This window comes from Zalophus californianus, chromosome 16 (genome assembly GCF_009762305.2).
Source record: "Zalophus californianus isolate mZalCal1 chromosome 16, mZalCal1.pri.v2, whole genome shotgun sequence".
Taxonomy (NCBI): domain Eukaryota; kingdom Metazoa; phylum Chordata; class Mammalia; order Carnivora; family Otariidae; genus Zalophus; species Zalophus californianus.
In genome coordinates, this window is record NC_045610.1 from 17,232,916 (window position 1) to 17,254,174 (window position 21,259).

Below are 21,259 nucleotides of genomic sequence, written 5' to 3' on the forward strand. Positions count from 1 at the left end.
AGAATCTCATCTTCCTCCAGGAAATATTCAGGGAACTTAAAAAAAAATTAATAAAGTTAATATACTTTCCTTCTTATTCGCTACAAGTTATTTGTTTTGGATGAAAGGATAAGAGGCTATTAGGAAAGTTCTATTCTGAATACTTAATTCAGAACTGCCAAGTTCAGTATAAGGTCAAGCTTTTTATTTTCTTCTTCTGATATTCTTGTGCTTATGGATTTAAACAGTATAAACTGTAGGAACTCCTGATATACATGATTTTTTTACCTGAAACTTATATACAGTGTGTGTGTGTGTGTGTGTGTGTGTGTACACATGCAAGTATATATTTCAGGGTAAGAAAACTATATGTATATAATATACATATATACAAATATACATATATTATGCATATATATATATCTTTCACCTATGTGTATGTTTAGTTTTAAATATATTTTAAAGGAGGGGCGCCTGGGTGGCTCAGTCGTTAAGCGTCTGCCTTCAGCTCAGGTCAGAATCCCAGGGTCCTGGGATTGAGTCCCTCATCGGGCTCCCTGCTCAGCAGAAAGCCTGCTTCTCTTCTCCCTCTCCCTCTGCTTGCTGCTCTCCTTGCTTGTGCTCTCTCTCTCTGTCAAATAAATAAATAAATAATAAATAAATAAATATATTTTAAAGGAAATAGATACTACAGAAGATTTCCTATGATAACCCAAATGAACTCAAATTGCCATCATCATCAAATTCTGTATCACGTCAACATTCATATTTAATTACCTCAAAAGATGCTATAAACTTTCTGATGGAGAATTTTTACGAAGTGAAATTAAAGAGCATTTACTAGAACTAATATGTTGAGTATTAGTATTTACAGAATATTAGTCTTCTGGAAAGACACTTCAAAATGTTTGCCATATTTTCATCTTCAGAACAAGATTTCTGAAAAACAAAAAATTTCCCAGGTAAAAGTAAAAGTTTATCCCAGAGCAGCATCTGTTCTTCAAATTGGATTGAAGCAGAAACATACATAAATGTATATAAATTTTAGGCATACAATTCCTATCATACCTATGTAATGGCAGGGAATTGGACTACGTTATTTTTCTATCATCAGTGTAATATTATTTCTATAATAATTAGTTTGTCTTAGCCTTCCTGTCTAGTTAGACAAGACTCTAAGTCTACAGCTTATTTGATTTTCTTTTTATATATATGAAGGGGTCATCAAGGAAAGTATGGGTATCCAGCAGTGTAATAGAGGGAAAGAGCAGTGAATTAAGAGTACAAAGAACTAATTTTAGTTCTGCCTCACCTCTTACTATGCTAAGCCTCAGTTTCCTTATCTGTAAAATAAGGATAATATCTGCCTATCTATCCTCTAGCTCTGTTGAAAAAGCAAAATAGTGTATAGGAAAGCCTTACCAAATATTAAGCACCCAATATTACAGCAAGATGTAAACTGCTGGTACTTTCACTAGTACTTGTCTAAATTCTTTTCCATTTTAGTTTCACAAACTCACAGCCTAATTTCTCTAACTCTGTTTTGACTGACACCCTTTATATCATATAGTGTTAAGATAATTTACTGAGGAAAAACAAGAAGAGAAGTTGACAGACTTTAGATACCAATAAAATTCTTATTTACTACAAATCTAGTATGGATTAGGAATGGGAGCTTCCCATCTCGGGGTCAGTAGTTGAGATGATTCAACCTGGATGATAACCTAAAGTTGCAGCTATTAGATGCTATTTGGAAATCCCTGTTTAAAGGTGCTGATCATCTTGTTTTATTCATTCAATGAATATTAAGCAGAGACTCATCTACTTGCTTCTCTGACTCACTACTATTCCACTATCCTGAGGCAGAAAGTATATATTAATAAACATAACAGGCAGACTATTCTGGTGTTAATTATTCACTGGGAATTTCCCCAAGCCAAGCAGTCATTTGGAGAGAGAAGAAAGGACCTGTTATTGATTACCTAGCCCAGCCCTAAAACAGCTGTTCTGCTGAAACACCAAACAAAAGGTCAGGAAATTTAGAAACTGTTTAAAACACATGATTGGTTATGAGCCATCTTTGCCTATAACAATCCATCCTCTTCAGTAGAAAAATTCTCACTTCATGCTCTAACAGAACTCTCTGCTTCCCTTTTACAACACTTCCCCCACTGTTATTACATATTACTTGTTGTCTCTTCTTGCCACTTACCAATGAGTAAAGACAGAAAGAATCTCTATCTTGTTCATGATTGTATCCTTAAATTCTGGCACATAGAAAGTACTCAGTAACTTCCTGTAGAAGTAATGAGTAAAGAACCATACTTTTCATCCATTTTCAGGTTTTGGGAAAGATATATAACCTCTTTGAGCCCATTTCCTCAACTCTGTAATAGAAACAAAATATTTCAGTTTTTCTTAAGGATTTTCATAAAATATGAAGGTTAAGTGCCTATCACAGTAAGAGGCACTCAAAGAGTAGTAATTATTAATATTATTTTTACTGTTTTTCCTTTTTATCATTATAAACTGAGTTCTTCTAAAACTAGGATTATAATTTTTTGTCCATAATGAATAAATCTTCATAGTGCATATTTCAGAAATTTTCAAAATCACTACAGCCTAGTGCCTTGGGGGTTGGGGAATATAAGCTGTTGATTTTAAGGTTAAAGCTTTTTTCAAATAAGTTAAAATATACCCAGCAGGCCAAAGTTTTATTGTTTTGTTTAGTTTTGCTTAACTATCCCTCTTCTTAACAGCTGGAACATATGATCAATGAAGTCACTTTTAATATTCAACTGAATTAAATGGTGATTGTCTTAGATAGGTTGGTATATGAATTGTATAGAATGCCAAATGACTTAATTTTAAGTAAACCAAACTTTGGGCTTTCTATAAAAAGGATGCTCTAGCATATATACATTACACACACATTACACTTATATATTGCTACTGCATCTTTAGCCACATAAAATATTTATATCCTCTGGAACAGGAAAAGATAGGCCATGAAGAAGATAAGAAAGGCATATTTGGGAAAATTGCAAATAATTACATGTAAAAATATTATGCCAGTAGGAAATTCATGTATGTTACTATTTTTAAGTTGGAGATTTTATCTGTGTTTGAGAAGAGGAAATGGTTGTTGTTTTAAATAACCTGTTGGCTAGGGGTGCCTGGGTGGCTCAGTCATTAAACGTATGCCTTCGGCTCAGGTCATGGTCCCAGGGTCCTGGGATCGAGCCCCACGTCGGGCTCCCTGCTCAGCGGGAGGCCTGCTTCTCCCTCCCCCACTCCCCCTGCTTGTGTTCCTTCTCTCACTGTGTCTCTCTCTGTCAAGTAAATAAATAAAATCTTAAAAAAAAAAACAAAAACCTGTTGGCTAGAAGTTACATATGAAATTGTAAGTTCCTTAATTGAGGTAAGGTAACCATGCAAGAGCTCAATTTTTAGAGTACCAGATTCTACCATGCAAAGCTTATTAACTGAATTCTCCCTCCCCCACACATACTGTTTGGGTTTTTTATATATACTGTAGTTTATTTGGGGATGTATTAAACTCTAAATGCCATATAGCATGCAGGTAGGGTTGTCCTGTGGAGTTTAGGAACTGACCTGGAGTTGAGAAGGTCAGGATTACTTAGCAGCATTGCAATAATAATGTAAACTAAGAAATTGATGAGATTCACACACACACACACACACACACAATTACATTTCTCTGTCACTCAAGAAATTTCTGGAAAATGGCTGACAAGCCAACTTGATGTGGATCCATGGGTTCAAGTGTGTGAATACATTTTGGAAAGTGTGACTCTGCAAAATATTTTAATAGTCTTAAAGCATTCTAATGGTTTCTTGGAGTTTAGACTCTATAAATATTAACCTTTAAGTCAAAAATGTTTGCATAACAAGATCAATTATTGTGACAATGTCCTCCTTTGTCATTGAGTTAAATATATATTTTACCTCTCTCAACTGGCTTGTTTCCCTCATCTTATCAATGTGGTTGGGTCTTTATCAAACTAAAAGAAATTGAAATATAATTTTAAAATATTCCATAACCTTGCTTTCATCTCAAACTACAATTTTATTTTGATTTCTTGAAAGGACAGTCTGTATTCACTGCGTCCTTTGTCTACTCCCATTCACTCTTCAACCCATGAAATCTAGCTTTTACCCTTCTACCAACTCAAACTGCTGCTGTTAATATCACCAGTGAATACTTTTTGGTTCCCATCTTAAATGAAACTATAGACCTTTCTTCTCTGCAGTTTTCACCTCCTTTGGTTTTCTTATCATTTTTTGCTGGTCCCCCTTATGGCCTTTGCCCATAACCTCCCAATTGGTTTCACCAACAAGTCTTCCCCTATTTATCTCTTAAAAGTTAATTTTCCTCCAGAAATCATCCTTACCTCTCTTTTACTGTAGAGCGACATTTTCAACCTTTGGGGGAACATGGAATCATTTGAAAAGCTAGTCAAAATGCTAGACATTTTCAAAAGAAAAATATGTGCATACAACTTAATTTTGCATAAAATTTCAAGAGTACTGATGGCTTCCCATTCTCTGCTTTATATGTTGTTCTTTGGTGATTTCATCCACCCCATTCTTCATGCCCATGTACCAAGAACTTTCAAATTTATGTATTCACCTCAGATCTCTTTTTTGAACTTTAAGCGCTTATTTCTAACTGCCTCCAATCTCTTGTATGTCTTCTGATTGTCTTTATTGTATTTGTGAAATTTATTTCTCCTAACAAAGTTTCTTCCTCTTCTTAAGGACCCCACAATCCACTTACTAGTTTAAGCTAGAAACTTCATATTTATCCCTGACTCTACCCAATGCCTCCAAATTCAATAAATCCCTAGGTCTGTCACTTCTACCTCCTATCCTCTTACTGATGAAAGAACAAATATGACAAGGTTATAGACTGAAACAAGGACTTAGTATAGACAAAACCATTTTAAGTTAGTGAAAATAATTTCTTTTTTTTAACTCCAGTATAATTAATGTACAGTGTTATATTAGTTTCAGGTGTACAATATAGTGATTCAGCAATTCTGTACATTACTCTGGGCTCATCAGGATAAGTGCATTCTTAATCCCCTTCACCTATTTCACCCATTCCCCGCCCCCACTCGCCATGTAAATAACTTCTTAAACAAATATCCAAGTAAGAATAGTAAGCATCAGGTTTAAGGTGGATTTGGACAGACTGATCCTTTGATTCTGTAGTAATACTATAGGCTTTATTATCTGGGTATTCACTATCATTTGGCAAAACTTATTTTAATCAAATTTTAAAAGCTTGCATAAAATAATACAGAGTTTATTTTAGTGACAGGATTTATGTTAATAGCTTTATAAAGGACTTTAATTCTGTATTTATAGAATCAAGGGCAGAAGGGCTTACATAAAATGTACATATATGTTTTTATCTCAGACTTCCTTTTCTGCTTGTAGGTTCTGCCTCAGCCTTAATCTAGGTCCTTTTCTTGCTTGAATTATTGCCTCCTAACATGATCTCTTTGCATCTAACTGATCCTCATGTTGATATATCCTTCACCTACCTTCAGGCATGACTCTGATTTATTCTTGTCACTTTCCAACTTAAAGTCTCCCATTATTCTCTATTACCTATAGAATCGTCTAGACTTTGGTATGACATTTTTTAAAAACTGACCCCAGTTCAACCTTCCAGTCTTACCTACTGCTACTCAAACTTACACCCTTTATTCAGGCCTTAAGGAACTATGCGCTCTTCCCTAAACATGCCTTTTATCCTCTCAAAGCTAAATTATATGTGCCTTCAAGCACCAAATTAATGCTTCATATTTATTATCTCATTTCATCCCTACTAACAGTTCCAGGGAAGTATTGTCCATTTTTCAGATGAGGAAGCTGAGACCCAGAAAGATTAGTGACAAATCATACAGCACTGAACTCAAATTCAAACTTAGTATATCTTCACTCTAATGTCTTTCCTACCCACCTTCTAGAATGCCCTTTCCCATCATTTTTTTTTTTTGTCTAGTAACATTCCATTCATCCTTTAAAGTCTACCTCATATCAACTCCCATGGAGAGTTTTCTCTTTTCAATCATCTATCCTGTAAACTTTTTTTCTCCCTGGGTGGGCGTGAAGCCCAATGCAGGGCTTAAACTCATGACCCTGAGATCAAGACCTGAGCTGAGATCAAGAGTTGGACGCTCAACTGACTGAGTCACCCAGGTGCCCCATCCTGTAAACTTTAGCACTTTTTGAGTATTGGCTGAGAATCTGGATTTTAGAATTAGATGAGATGTGAATTGTCCTGGTTTTCTGATACTCTGATTTCTAGTTTTTCTTGTATCATCCAACCCATCATGAAAGCATTGTCTTTAGTTTCCTGTTTTGATTTCTTTAGAGTGCGAACTTACACATAATTGTGAAGAGAGTTGAGTACAGAATCCTACTAGAAATTTAGAACTTTCCTTCAGTCTTTTACAACCCTCTTAGCCATACCTAATTAAACAGCAGTTTTTAAAGTAACTAGCCTTTATTTAGGTTTTTCAAAAAATTTTAAGTTCATATTTCTAGAAATAACTTTTTATTTTTGTAATAATAAGTAATTGGTTTATATAATACTTAATTACATTATATAATTACGATAAGAAATGCAATGGGCACCAAAGTTTTTTAAAACAAACACAGATTCTTTTTTAAAAAGATTATTTATTTGAGAGAAAGAGAAAGTGGGGTGGGGGGCAGAGGGAGATAATCTCAAGCAAACTTCCCGCTGAGCACAGAGCCCAACATGGGGCTCCATCTCACAATGCATGAGATCATGACCTGAGCCAAAACCAAGAGTTGGACACTTAACTGACCGCGCCACCCAGGTGCCCCACAAGCACACAGATTCTTGATAAGCATGCCCCTTAACTGGTAAAAGTAGAAGTGAATGGGCATTACTAGAGAGGAGTGGCCTGTTAGGCAGGAACGTCTCTGCTACTATGACAGTATGCTTTATAGAGACTGTCAGTCCCTCAAGTCCTCTAAAACTGGAAGCTGATTAGCAATTCTTACAGATTGCTGTGACGATGAAATGAGATAGAATTCATTTAAATAGTTTGGCACATAGTAAATGTTCAATAAATGTTATTCACTATTAATTAGAACCATGATAACCTTTATAGAAGGGGTCTTAAATAAAGCAGCTTTGGGTGGTGATGAGAGGAGGGGAGGAGTAAACTTTTCAAATGCAGACCAGTGAAGAGCACACCATTCAGGGAGAACGTTGAGTAGTTTCGTGAATCGAATGCCAGTCTTTCATATATCTCATCTGTCTCCCCTGCTTTACTGTGAACTGTTTACCATATAATTATATATTCTCATACTTCTTTGAATACCTAGTATTAACATGGTGCCTGGCAGAGTTGGTATTCATATTTTGGTATGCCTCTGTATATCCATCGGTAAAATATGAACAGTAATCACAGTATATGTCCAAATATGAATTAATATTTGAAGGGACTTTGAAAGCCCTGTTGTAAAGATTCAGTATAAGAAATTTACTATTCTGTCTCCTAGTGTTCTGTTTTTATTATTACAGGGCTTTTCTCTAGAGTATTAGCACTTACCATTTCAGTACTTACCATTATGTCCACGTAAAAATGTAAGCAGCCATTCTTCTGTAGTTAATGCTTTAAGTTTGATTGACTCAAGCTATCTTTCTTCTGAGATTTTTTAAGAAAGGGTCCTTGGGGCAAAATATGTTTTATGTTTTTGGGGATGCAGAACAAAATTTGAACTCTTTGAGAAATGTGAATTTAATATTTGATAGAACACATCCATCGTTCCAGCAGTATCACCCAATATAGTCCAATATCAGTATGGACCTTTGGAGATGGGGTGGCTGTGGAGAATTAAGATGCCTTTAAGCAGAGATTGCATTTTACAAAGCGGATGAAACTTAACAGCCCACAAAGGTGGGTGTTTGTGTGCTTTTGGTCTTTTTTTAGTGATGGGATTTCTTCTTACAGGAATTATGTTTTAAATGTATATTTAGGTGCCACTTTTGATTCCATTCAACTATAAAGAGTTTCAGAATGGAGAATTAGGGAGCTATGTTTTTGTTACAGTTTAACTGACTGTTTAATCATCCACCTCTGTTCCAGTAATATCTAGAATAAATTACTCCTGGTAATAATATAAGAAGAAAATAACTTTCTTTAATTGTAATTCATTCAGTGTTAGCTAAATCTGTCACCAGCCTCTCACTCAAAGCCCAAATTTATTTTCTATGACATAGAAAGGACTATAATTATAAGTGGTTTTCAGTAATCAATAAATTTCACTAAGGACTTTATTTTAACAGCCACTTATTATATCTTCCTATTTGCTCAATCTAAAAAATCAGCTTGGACATATTTTTAAATTTAATTTTAACCTAAATGATTAATTTTAATAAGTAATTTTTCTTTAAAAATTGTTGTTAGAAGTTGGGTTAAGGCCGTAGTATCTCTCATTTCCCAAAATTGAATTGCTATTTTTAACTCAACACAATCCTTTTCCTTGAAGACCTTCCTTTTGAAAGGCAGTATTCTGCAACTGAAACAGGCCACATTCAAGTTGATTTTTCTCTGTATCTATTATTTTACCTGTAAAATTATGAAAACATCAGCCTCAAGGAGTAATTACTATTTTAAGTTAGACCACTTAAAGTGAAGTACCTTACAAACAAAGAATGTAAAGTACCTTACAAACAAATAATGTAATTTCTGGTAATGTAGTCGTTTTAAAACCCTAAAACCGAAAGATGTATATTCCATTGTTTTCAATTATGTGGAAAGAGCACTGGTATTGGAGTTAGATGTATGTTTGTATTGGTTGCATGACCTTGGATTCATTCTTTGAGACGCAGTTTCCTCTTACTTAAAAAAAAATAGCATGCTTATTATGAGGCATAAATAATATAGAAATATGAAAATACCTCAAAATAGGCAAAGTCCTGTTACATAAATGTTTTATCACAGAAGGTATTTTTATCATTAGTGAATCTCTTGTTGTATTTCTTCTCATGGTCAGTTTGTAACAGAGCATTTTCCTAAAATAAGAGTTCATTTAGAAGGTTTATAAGGGGAACTACAAAAACCTTTTTAAAATGTTTAGGGGCACCTGGGTGGCTCAGTCAGTTAAGCGGCTGACTTCAGCTCAGCTCAGGATCTCAGGGTCCTGGGATCAAGTCATGCATTGCAAAGGGGTCGCACTCAGCAGGGAGTCTGCTTCTCTCTCAAATAAAATCTTTAAAACAAACTTTTAAAAGTATTTCTCTTCTAATTATTTAATATACTCATTTTATTAGGGATGCTTATCAACCATAAATAGTTTCCCCTCCCTGGGTTTAAACCATGGTGAGAAGGGGATTATAAAATTTCAAATCATTTCATGAACTGCAGAAAAGGATAGAAAAGTCAAAGCTGAAATAACTACTTTATGAGAAGTGACTATGTGAAGATAAATCTCAAAGGGACTGGTCTTTTCTCTTATTTGTTAGATACCATAAAGCAAGAACTTAAACAGTAATTAGACTATCAAGCCAAATTATTGTTTTCTATAAGTATACCAGATTCTTAAGTATCTGAAACCAGCTGATATTATTCCTGAGATTTTTAGACAAAATAGGAACTAGAGGGTTTTGTTTTTTTTATTTTAAGATTTATTTATTTATTTGAGAGAGCGCACGCATGCGCACATGAGCTGAGGGAGGAGCAGAGGGAGAGGGAGAGAGAATCTCAAGCAGGTTGCACTGAGTGGAGCCCCATGCCGGGCTCAATCTCATGACCCTGACATCAAGACCTGAGCTGAAGCCAAGAGTCAGAGGACACTGCATCAGCCAGGCTTTATTTTTCCAACATTTTATTATTTAAAAAAGTAAACATGCGGACAATGCAGACAAAGAACTCTACAGTAAATACCCAAATACACACCCTTTCTGGATTCACAATTAGCATTTTGCTCTCTTGACCTTATCAGATATTTACTCACCTGTCCACCACCCTGGACTAGAAGTTTTAAGCAGGAAAAATGTTTTATTTATTCTTTTATATCTATTTTATGTAGCAATATATAAGAAATATTTTTAAAGTTCAAGGCTTTACAAGCTACAACTTTCTGAATGAATTTTACATTAAAAATATGCCATATGCATAATATAAAAACATAAATGGCAAGATGAACACCAAATTTAGGAAGAGTAGCTACATGTACAGACAGGGTGAAAGGGCTCATAGAAAAGTTCACAGAAGGCTTCAGTTGTGATGTTTTATTTCTTAAAAATCCAAAGAGTAAAATGTTAGACTGTGATAGAACTGTCTATTGAGTATCTGGCTGTTTGTTATCCTCTCTGTTCTTTGCTGTATGTTTGAAATATTTCACAATTAAAAATTAAAATATTTGCTACTTAGTTTTCTTTTCCCTTGGCAAAGTATTTTTCACTTCACTTAAGATCCATTGTCTAGTTGGCCTTCCAGCTGAGGTGGATTAAGTAGAATCTGACAACACCATATCTTTGCTCACTTGATGCACTAGCTAAAGAATGATACAAAATACCCCCTTTCTACAAAGTATTGAGGAGTATAACTTTTGCATACTTCTTGGTTTTGCCTAACCCAGAGAGAAGAACTTCCTGTATTGTACTTAAATTCCTTGAAGATATTTGACATGCTTGTTGAAAAAGTGTATAATTGTGTAAGTATGTGATTTTGCATGTTCACCTGATTTTAGAAAAGAAAGACATGGAAAGTGAAATATGGCCAGGGAAGCTGATACATGAAAGCTTGAAGAGATAATGATGCTGCTCAGCCAGGGCTGAGAAACTTGACCAGTCTAAACAAACTGCATAGTACTAAATTGCTGTGAAAGGGCTGAATCAATCCTGCTGCGATTTGAACTTTTGGCTCCTGAAAGTCTAAGACACGCTTGAAAATAAAAATAAAGCCCTTACCTAACTGGGTTGTATTCCAGGCCCTCTACTGGATTCTCTGTGTGAAGGAGACGTCTATCTATCAGAAAAGAGAGAGCAGGAGAAAAAGGAGGCAGTGAAAAGGAGTCTTAGGGGCCACTCCTTATACCAGCTGTGAGGGAGATCACTAATGTATTGATTCCTTCAGGAAATATTAATCTAGAGCCCTAAGAAAACTATAGTGGGGTGCAGTGTAAGGGATCAACCAAATATATTTAATTTTTAAGACTTGCCTAGCACTGTGCTAAGTTCTTTGAAGTCCACAAAAGAGAGTTACTGTGTCTGATTTGTTCCCACCAAGAGATAAGTTATACAGCATAAAATAGAGAGTAAAACCTTGAATAGTAATATAGATTATAAATTCTAGAGGAATCAGAAAAGTGTCATAGCATACTATAAACAAGGAATTGATCATTGGACTTAATCAGACCAAAGCCTAGCTCTGACTGTATAAACTTGGGCAGGTCCCTTAATTTCTGAGCCTCAGGTTCCTCATCTGTAAAATGAAGCTGATAATCCCAGCTAGCTCTGCTTATCTATACACAGGATTGTAATTAATGAGAATCAAGTGAGGATGAATGTGAAAACACTATAGAGTTTCTAACTCTTGAAAGACCGGAGAATTTGAAACAAGGCCTTGAGAAATATATTCTACATAGATAACTTGAAAGGCTAGATGAAAGTGGTCTCAGAGAGGGAACAACTTGAACAGAGAGGAGAATGAGACTCAGATACAGGAGGACAGTATAAAAACCTCCTAATTATAGCAAAGATCTGTTTTGGGAGAATGGGCAAAAAAAATAGTTACACTGTGTTGGAAAGAATGGAATTGAGGGTAATATGCCATAAGGACTGGATTATAGTAGGATTTAAATTATGGAGGATCTGAAGGCTAAAAGTGAAAGTTTGGACTTGTTCTGAAAGGGAATAAGAAACTATTTGGGGATTCTGACTAAGGAATTATTATAAAAGTATTTAACTCTTAGTTATTTTGATAGTATCTTAGAAAGTGCCTGGCATACAAGTATTCAAAATTAGTCTAACTGAATTCAGTCACTCTATCAACAATATATAGGACGAATTAGACACATCTGCACCTAGAGTCTAAGCTTCTTATCACCTAGATTATTAGTCTGGTTCATCTTTTTCTTTACCTGCCTAGCTATAGCTAGTAGGTTTATTTCAAACATCAAATAAGATGATGGTGCCACCATTATCTACAAATACATTAAATGCTTCCTTCACATAGGATGCTGTGTAAAGAAACTAGGGAAACAAACAAAAAACTATAGATATAAATGCCTTGGAAAATGTCTTGTGATGAATATTAGCTTGAAAGGCAGAGTTCTAAGGGATTTGGTAGCAAGAGGATGGTATACAACAGCCAGAAGATCTTAACTGCTGTATTCAGTGCTGGGTTAGGTCCCTATTACTGTCAGGCCCTGCTGGCATAGCGAGGATCAAATAGAGGAGGTAATACCAAGCGCAGTAAGGTAAGTAGGGTCTCCAGGAGCTCTCTCTGGTGGCGGTAGGACTTTCCAGACTTAACCTATTCCATAGTGAACCTCCATCTCATGGAGACAGTGTAGAGTACTGGTTAAGGAAACAGCTTGTGGAGCCAGAATAATTGGCTGGGTTTGAAATACTGCTATATAACCTTAAACAAATTATTCCACCTCTGTGAGCCTCATAAAGAGAAAAATAGAATCATAGAGTTGTTTGTGAGAATTAAGTGAGACACTGCACGTAAACTCTTAATAGAGGATCTGGTACACCATGAAGGTCAGCTCAACAAATGTCAGTTATTGTGTTTATTTTCAAGACCTTCTCAATTCCTCTAGCCTTCATTTTTTTGTTACTCCCAATTAACTTTCTATTTTTCTGTCTCTTGTCTCACTCCATTCCAGGATACTGAAAGCCACATTTGGCTCATTTACCTATAGTATGTTCTAGAGCATTAGCACCAAACAAGATCCTAAAATATCTTCTAGATTTAAAATTATATTATCTCCAAAGTAGTTCAAGTATTACATATATTTTGTTATAGTCTAAGTAATTCTTTGACATAAATGTCCATAATATAGTTTTTCATTTTTCTTTAAATTAAGTCTGTTTTTCTAGTTTCTCTCCATAAGCATGTGTCATATACATATATATATACTTTTTTTTAATGTAGTATGTAAAAGATGGTATGTAGAAGAGAATTTTGAGCCCTGAGTTAATTTATAGATCACAGGATAGGAGGCACTAAGATTCCATGGGAAAATAAAAAACTAAACCTTTTAGGAGGGCAATTTAATCATATCTAACAATTCCTAAGATGTTTAAAATATTTTAACTAACTGCCAATTCCACCTCTAGGTATAAATCCAAGAAATATATTCACATGTATGCATAAAGATTGCGTGAAAGTATGTTCATAATGATATTGTATGCAATGGTTAAGACTGTAAGAATCTTAAATATCCATCAGGAGAGGACTGTTTAAATAAATTATATATAATTGTAAAATAGAACACTACACACTCCTTTAAAAGAATGTGGCAAATCTATATAAACATAGGAAAATGTCTAAGATATAGTGATAAGTGGAGGGGGAAGCAAGAAGCAGAATAATATGTGTAATGTATATAATTCTATGTTTATGGGCGTGTGTGTTTCTTAAAAGGCAGCTACAATATATTAATGTTTACATATGCAAGGAAAACTTCTGGAAACGTTAACAGTCATCGCTGGGAGTAGGATGATGGGGATGAGAAGAGTGACTTTTTACCTTTCTGAATACTGAACAAAAAAAATACCATAAGTACGTATTACTTTTTCAAATGAGTAAAAATAAACACAATTTTTAAAAACTGGAAAAAAAAGTTTTAATCATTCAGCATGTGTATAAAAAAGTTTTATAAAACAATCATTCAGCATGTAATAAAATAATTTTTAAATAATAAAGAAATAAAGAAGTAAAGATAAAATGTTTAAAGAGATAGAATGGGGATTAAATGGTTAAATGTTTTATAAGGTGTGTTGGATGTGAAAAGTGATCTATAAATGCCTATTATTTTTACTAAACAATAGCATGTGGGGCTTTTGTAACCTGAAGAAAGCAGCATTTCAGCATCTCTTCCTACTGGTGCATGTGGTGGTTAAGACCACGGGGGATGAACGAACGCCTTAGAAATTGCCTCTCATGGAGTTGATATGCCGATCTTTTCAGTATTCCCCATTGCTCTTACGTGGAAAGTTCCATGGAAAGGAGTAGAAGGGTTCAGTGACATTGTTCTATCCAGTGTTTAAAACTACTGTCTGATACTCTTTTTAAATAAAACTATTAGCCACATGGTGATTGCAAAAGGATTGCTTTTAAGAGCCTTTGTTTACAGAGTTTGGTTTATTGTATGAAGAGTGCCCTTGACTAAGTGTAGTGAGATACCTCTTGGTGCTGTCTGGGCAATAAGTTAGGAACTTGGATGTATTATCTTGAGAGTTTTACAGATTAATGGGATTTTACAGATTAACAGGAGACAGAATGTTGTGCTACTCCAGGTAACAGACTTTTTGTTTTGTAACTCTTTAAAGTGTTGGTGTTCTCCCTTTTGACACTCAGGAGATTAATTTACTATTTATTTCTGTAGATCACACCCTTGGAGAAAACATAAAAATACAAATAGGCCTTCTGACAGATATAATCATATTTTCTTATGACTAGGTATTTTTAAAATAAAGTTATATAAGTTAATACTATTATTTAAAAGCTATTTAAACACAGGGGCGCCTAGGTGGCTCAGTTGGTTAAGCGTCTGGTCATGACGCTTAACTTGGCTCAGGTCATGACCCCAGGGTCCTGGGATCAAGCCCCATGTTGGGCTCCCTGCTCAGTGGGGAGCCTGCTTCTCCCTCTCCCTCTGCCGCTCCGCCTGCTTGTGCTCTGTTGCTGTCTCTCTCTCTCAAATAAATAAATAAAATCTTTAAATAATAATAATAATAAATAAAAGCTTGTAAATACAAAATTCCAGTAAACACTGCAGATCTCACATTACTACAAAATGCAATATTAAATTAATGTAATTAACTACCTGGCAAACAATAATGGTGAACACTTCCTGGATGAAATGGGGTAGTACATTGGGGAAGTTTGTATGTGTTTTAATTTCCATTCATTCATCAACTTCTCACCCCAAATACAACTAGCTTTCTGTTACTGGAAGCTGACTGGCCAGTTTATGAATGGTAATAATGAGAATTTCATGCTATCTTGTTCATAAAGCAATTATGTAAAACTGTGAGGTAAACATTACCATCCCCACTCTAAGATTAAAGAAACTGAGGCTGGAACAGATTAAAGTTTGCCCATGGATAAAGTAACTAGAATCTAGAACTTCTGATATCATACTCATTGACATTTTAGTGTTGCCTGCTTTAGCTATTTTTCAGATTGGTGGAAAGAGCATAGAGGATTATTTCTAGTCAACATCTTAACTTCTTCAATGAATGAATTAAAATGTGCAGTCAACTTTACCTCAAGGTTGCCAGACAGACTTCAGAGGCCCCTGCTCACCCCCAACATACACACAAACATACACACACTCAGCTTTCTTAATGACCTAAAGAAAGGCCCATAGGTTTTTTTCTCTATTAAGAGTTTTTACCTCAGAGAAACAGTCAACAGATAAGATGAATGGAGGAGTTAGAAAAGCAAAAAAAAAAAATTTTAATTAAAAGATTTAGGGGCATCTGGCTGGCTCAGTTGGTAGGAGCATGTGACTCTTGATCTCGGGGTTGTGAGTTCAAGCCCCACACTGGATGTAGAGATTACTTAAAAAACCAAAATCGATAGATAGATAGATTTATTTATTACAGCCATGCACTCTGATCTAAGATACTTTGGAGACTTCCAACTCTCTGATTTTATTTCTGAAGGGTAATCTCCCCAACCTTTCTCTTAACTCTCTTAAGCTTACGGAGCCATTAAGTCCCAAGTGTAGATTTTTGTGCCATACATTCTTTCAAGTACTTTACACCTATTAACTTAATCCTCACAGTAACTTCATAAATGAGGTACTAATAGTGAGCCACAGATGAAGTAACTATTCAAAGTTCACAGCTAATGGTGACACTAGGATTCAAACCCAGCCTAATAATTCCAAGGCTAGGATTTTTTTTCCTAGTATAATTAACATACAGCTTTATATTAGTTTCGGGTATACAGTATAATTCAACAACTCTATACATTTCTCAGTGCTCATTAAGATAAGTGTACTGTTAATCCTCTTCATCTAGTTCACCCATCCCCCCTCCGTTCTGGCAACCACCAGTTCTCTGTATTTAAGGGTCTCGTTTTTTGTTTGTCTCTTTTTTGTTGTTCATTTGTTTCTTAACTTCCACATATGAATGAAACCATTGATATTTGTCTTTCTCTGACTGACTGATTTCACTCAGCACTATACCCTCTCGGTCCATCCTTTGTTGCAAATGGCAAGATTTCATTCTTTTTTATGGCTGAGTAATATTCTATTTTTAACTGCTGGGCTCTACTGCTTTGAACTCGATGACTGTTTATCTTAAGTAGGTTAAATGCATTTTTCAGGATCTCTAGGCTGGATGAAATTCCTTTCCTAAGGTTCCCAACTCTAACAAAAATAGATTTGGGGACCTTCCCTTAGTGTTTTATTATCCCATTTTACAGATGAAAAGCATTGACTTAGCCAAAATCTTAGTTTATTAAATGGCCATGTTAGAACTAGAGCTTAGGTCCTCTGGTTTCTAGTCTACTGCTTTTGGCACTTTAACACTATCACTTTTTAGCTCATTGGCTACCTTCCATTCAAGTGATCCACCCAGGTTGAAATTTTGTTACAGCAGCAAAAACATACCCACATCCTTCATTCACATTTAAGGGCACTTTCCTGTCTGTCCTGGAATTCCTATCGGTCAGCAAGTAAGTCTCTGGTTTTACAGTGTTTACACCTTAAGGAGAGACACGTGAAGACGTAGTAACAGAAGCACCTTATGGATACAAGGGACATCTATTAAAAGCATCTAATGTTTTTAACATATAATTCCATAAAAACTTAATTTGGTCATAGCTAATGCTGTCAAGAGCCAAAATAACATTTTAAAATATTCATATTTCTGAGCCTTGAAATGGTCAGCAAATGACATGACAAAATGTATTTTAAATCTTCTAACTCAAGTAAGAGTATGAAGAAATGCAGCAGTTTTTCTTCAGGGCCTTTGTGCAGATTTTTTAAAGCTCCTTCTGACTTCAAGTGGAGTGGAAAAGTAGCTTAGTTTATTTCATGTTAGTCTAATTTGGAATCATTTTTTAATTCCTAGATGCTTGGGTACAGAGAGCTTGCTCCCTAGAGCCTTGTTTCCTGACTGTGGAGAGTAAAGGATTAAATTGAGCTGAAACTAAATTGATTGACATTTTGACACTGCAGATTGTGAAAAGAAAGGGAATTTGTTCAACTTTTTAAGACAGTAGCAGAACTAGTCCCTTAAAGGTACCCCTGTTTGCAAAGATGATTTAGTTTTTTTCTTAAATAAAAAATTATGAGGCACGTTTTAGCACTTTCCCAATTTCCTATCTTACAGTTCAATGCGAGAATTTAACTTTGAAAGCTTTTAAAAAGGCCTGGATGGGGTGTTAAAATAGACTCCGCTGAACAGGCACTGGCAGAGGTCTTTTGAGGGGAAACAGAGGACTGTATGCACTTCTGAGGTGTCACTGTAGGAACCTATCTATAAAAGACAAATATACATATTTATGAAATCCTTATCTTTAGCGTTTTTTAAATGCCAGAGATATTAAGTGTGAATTGAGTAAGATACATTTCCTGCTGACTTCTTTTTCAGACAGATATAGATGATTACCATTCCATCATTTTCATAAACGGTATCATTTAGTACTGACTTCAATAAAATCCCATCTCTGCTGCCATGAAGGGAACTGGACTCACCTTAACAGTGCTCTTCTAAACAGCCTGCTGCCTTTTTTTGATCACTGCCAGGAGGCTGTAATAAATTACAGCCTGGAAGAAGTTTCAAACTGGCAAGTTCGCCAGATATTTAAAGCAATTTATTTCGGGGTGTATCAGCAGATTTTTTCTTACACTGCCATTTGGGTGCCTGCTGACACAGCCTGAATAAATCTTTCAAACATTTTCCTTACTAGAGATGGATGAAGACGATGATGCACTGGACTCCGGACCTTTCATTAACTCTTCACTTGCCAACTGGTTCTTTCCTATTACCAGATCTGTAGGAAACTTAGATTCCTATTTCCAGCATGAGTTTGCAATATTTCAAATCTCTCAGTGCCTTGGCAACAACTTTAAGTTTTATGGAAGGCAAAATAACAAAAGAGTTTCTGGTTTTAGGCATAAAATATATAATTTAGATTATTTCATTTCTAGTATTTAGAAAATTGCCAAATTTCCTAATAGGAAAAGAGATCTGAAAAATTATATAAAACAAAGACTTGTTTCTAATTTTAGTCTCTTTTATCTTATAATAGGATAGTGAAGTCATTTTCAAAATTATTACTAATTCTGGCTCTAGATCCAAAGAGTTTTATTGATATATAATTTAGTCAGGTAGTCAGAAAAGCATAACATGCACATGCCTGAAAATATTTGTTCTCATGAGACTGGAAGGGCAAGAGATGAGGGAACTAACTTTTACTTCGTGCCTGCACCAGGCCAGCCCCTTTGTAAACCACTATATAGCATGCAGGAGAGAGAGGAGAGATTTTCATTTTATGAAGAGCTACTTCCTGGTCAGGTGAAAGGCATTGCTCAGTGAATTGTTAGGAACATGATAAAGCTTAAACTCATGAAGGCATCAGGATATAGGGTTTGGTAGGAAAAGCTCCATCTAAAACAGAAATCATAAAACTGGGGTTCGTATCTAAGTGATGTCACTTACAAATGAGGTCATCTGGATAGACCCTGAATATTTATTTCTACATCTGTAAAGTGAGGATATACTCTCTAGCCTTCTCCATCTCCTGGATCATTTGGCACAGTAGTTATCAACGATGGCTGTACGTTGTAATCACCCAGGGAGCTTTGAAAAATGTTGATGTCTAAGATCTCAACCTCTTGAGATTCTGATTTGATTGGTCTAGGGTGCAGCCAAGCACTGGGGTGTTTAAAATACCCACAGGTGATTCATATGTGCAGCTAAGGCTGTGAATCCTTGGTTTGGAGAATCGTTAGGAAAGCCCTTTATAAATTTACAAGGGTTAGCAGATGTTATGAACAATGTAAATAGGGTTTTTTTCCCCATCATAACTTAAGCTGTTTTGCTTCAAAAAAAAAAAAAAAAAAAGATCCAAGGGCCCCTCGGTGGCCCGCTGAGTTAAGCCTCCCACTCTTGATTTCAGATCAGGTCATGGTCTCAGGGTCGTGAGATGAGCCCTGCATCCGGCTCCCCACTGGGGTGGAGACTGCTTGGGATTCTCTCTCTCCCTCTTCTCCCAGCCCTCTTCTTTCTCTCTTTTAAAAAACAAAACAAAAGCTTATCTCTGAATTTCCCTAGCCCTTAATACATAGAAAACCGTTGATAAGTATTCGTTGCATTTGTGAATGAACAGCCTTCAAAGTTTTAAGAACATTTGAAAAATGGGGTTTCGGGTTCAATATGTAGAGTCGTTCAAGAAGCAGGACCTTTCTATGGAAACATTCCCAAGAAACACTAGCCTTTCTTGCCCACGCCAAGCTCGCTTCAATCCTTAACGCGAGCCGCGACGTCTTGGTGCCAATCGTTCCCCCACGTACGGAGATGCACGCCGCAGTATCGGGTGGGTGCCACGAGCTCCGGGGCGGAGCGCCCAAAGGGCCGACCCTTTCGGCTCTTCGGACTCTTCCCCGCCCTCTGGGCCAGCCCCGCCGCAGCGCCCCGCCCCGGACGCGGGTTGGGGCGGGCTGTTGGCGGCGCCCGGCAGCCGAGACTACACAGCCGAGCCCTAGGGCTGCGGCGACTGTCTCCGCGCGATCCGGAGGGCCCAGTTTGGACGCGGGGAGCCCGGGCTGCCCGCGCCTCTGGCCCGACGGAGTCCAACGCGAGCGCCTCGTGCCCGAGCCGGGCGGGGGCCAGGATGCGGAGCTGCGAGCCTTGAGCTGGCCCCATGACCCTGAGCACGTTGGCCCGCGAGAGGAAGGCGTCCCCCGCCTGCACCTGCAGCCTCGGGGGCCCCGACATGATCCCTTACTTCTCCGCCAACGCGGTCATCTCGCAGAACGCCATCAACCAGCTGTGAGTGCGCCGCGCGCCCTCCCGCCCTCCGCGAAAGCTGGGAAAGTTTGCTTTTCATCAGCCGCTTTCCCCAGCATCCTGGGGAGCTAGCAAGCAAGCGAGGGCGAAATCGCACTCTGCGGGCTTGAAGGTTTCGAAGTGTCCGGGGGTATAGTGGGGTGGAGGTGTGGGGTAATTCTTGGAGGCAGAACGTGTCCCCGGGGATTGGGCGGATTGAAGAACCATTTGCGAGAATTTCTGATGAACTTTGAGGGAATCTGAAAGTGCAGTCGTCCCTGGGAAGTTGTGGTGGCCGAGTGACAGCCGAGCGGGAGACTCCAGGGGTGGAGGGCGGTCTTTAGCTCCTGAAACGCCGCCCGGAAACGCTTGGACCTCCCTTGCGGGTCCTGCTGGTGATCAAGCTCCGGTGTTTGTTGTTTAGGGTTTTTTTGTCGTTTGGAATAAGTTTGCGTGTAACTATAGGTTCCTGTTGCAAGCTGTTAACACAAAGGAAGGCTGTCCATTCTTTGCTCCGGCTGGTTGTAGTCTGGAATTATTTCAAAAAATTGGATTTCAGTAGTTTGGCTGTTTTACTTTTAGTCTCCCCCTGTAGTAGTACAAGTCGGCTTGCACACCTTCATTCACGAAAGTGCAAGATTCAACGCATCTTTAAATCGCTGTTTTTGAAGTCTCTAGAGTTGTTGTCCTTCCCTTCCATTGTGGTTTAGCTATTTCTGAGAATTGTGTGCTGAAGCTTGTGGTTAATCTCGTCTCACAGTTACAAAGCGCAAAGTAGAGGAACTCCATCTATTCAAGCAGCATCCTTAAACCAGTGGGGTGGTTTACCATTACTTTAGGTAGCAGCAGTTTGGTCTTTGTAATATATTAGCACTCACTCCCGAGTGGCTCCAGGAGAGTCAGCTACTGAGGTTTACCCAGATTACCGGTACTTAAGCAATGCTTCTGTCTCCTTCCCAGGTCAACCCTGAAAAACTTTTTTTTAATGTCCAACAACAGAAACTTTCCATGATCTCTTAT

At 37.0% G+C, this 21,259-nt stretch overlaps 1 protein-coding gene across 9 annotated transcripts in view; it reads left to right on the forward strand.

The window, feature by feature from the left end:
* Positions 1 to 21,259, forward strand: part of SSH2 (slingshot protein phosphatase 2) — a 242,078-nt gene that overhangs the window by 123,253 nt on the left and 97,566 nt on the right. For 2 of the 9 annotated variants that reach the window (XM_027624641.2, XM_027624640.2), the window contains exon 3: positions 10,636 to 10,710. The exons of 5 other annotated variants lie outside the window; for them this stretch is intronic. Coding sequence is in view for 2 of the 4 variants with exons in the window: in XM_027624638.2 (XP_027480439.1) it covers positions 20,115 to 20,242 (128 nt within the window). In the remaining 2 variants the exon portion in view is untranslated. Of the gene's footprint in view, positions 1 to 10,635; positions 10,711 to 19,948; positions 20,243 to 21,259 lie in introns of those variants that run through there. 2 more of the 9 variants (XM_027624638.2, XM_027624642.2) reach the window with 1 other exon arrangement.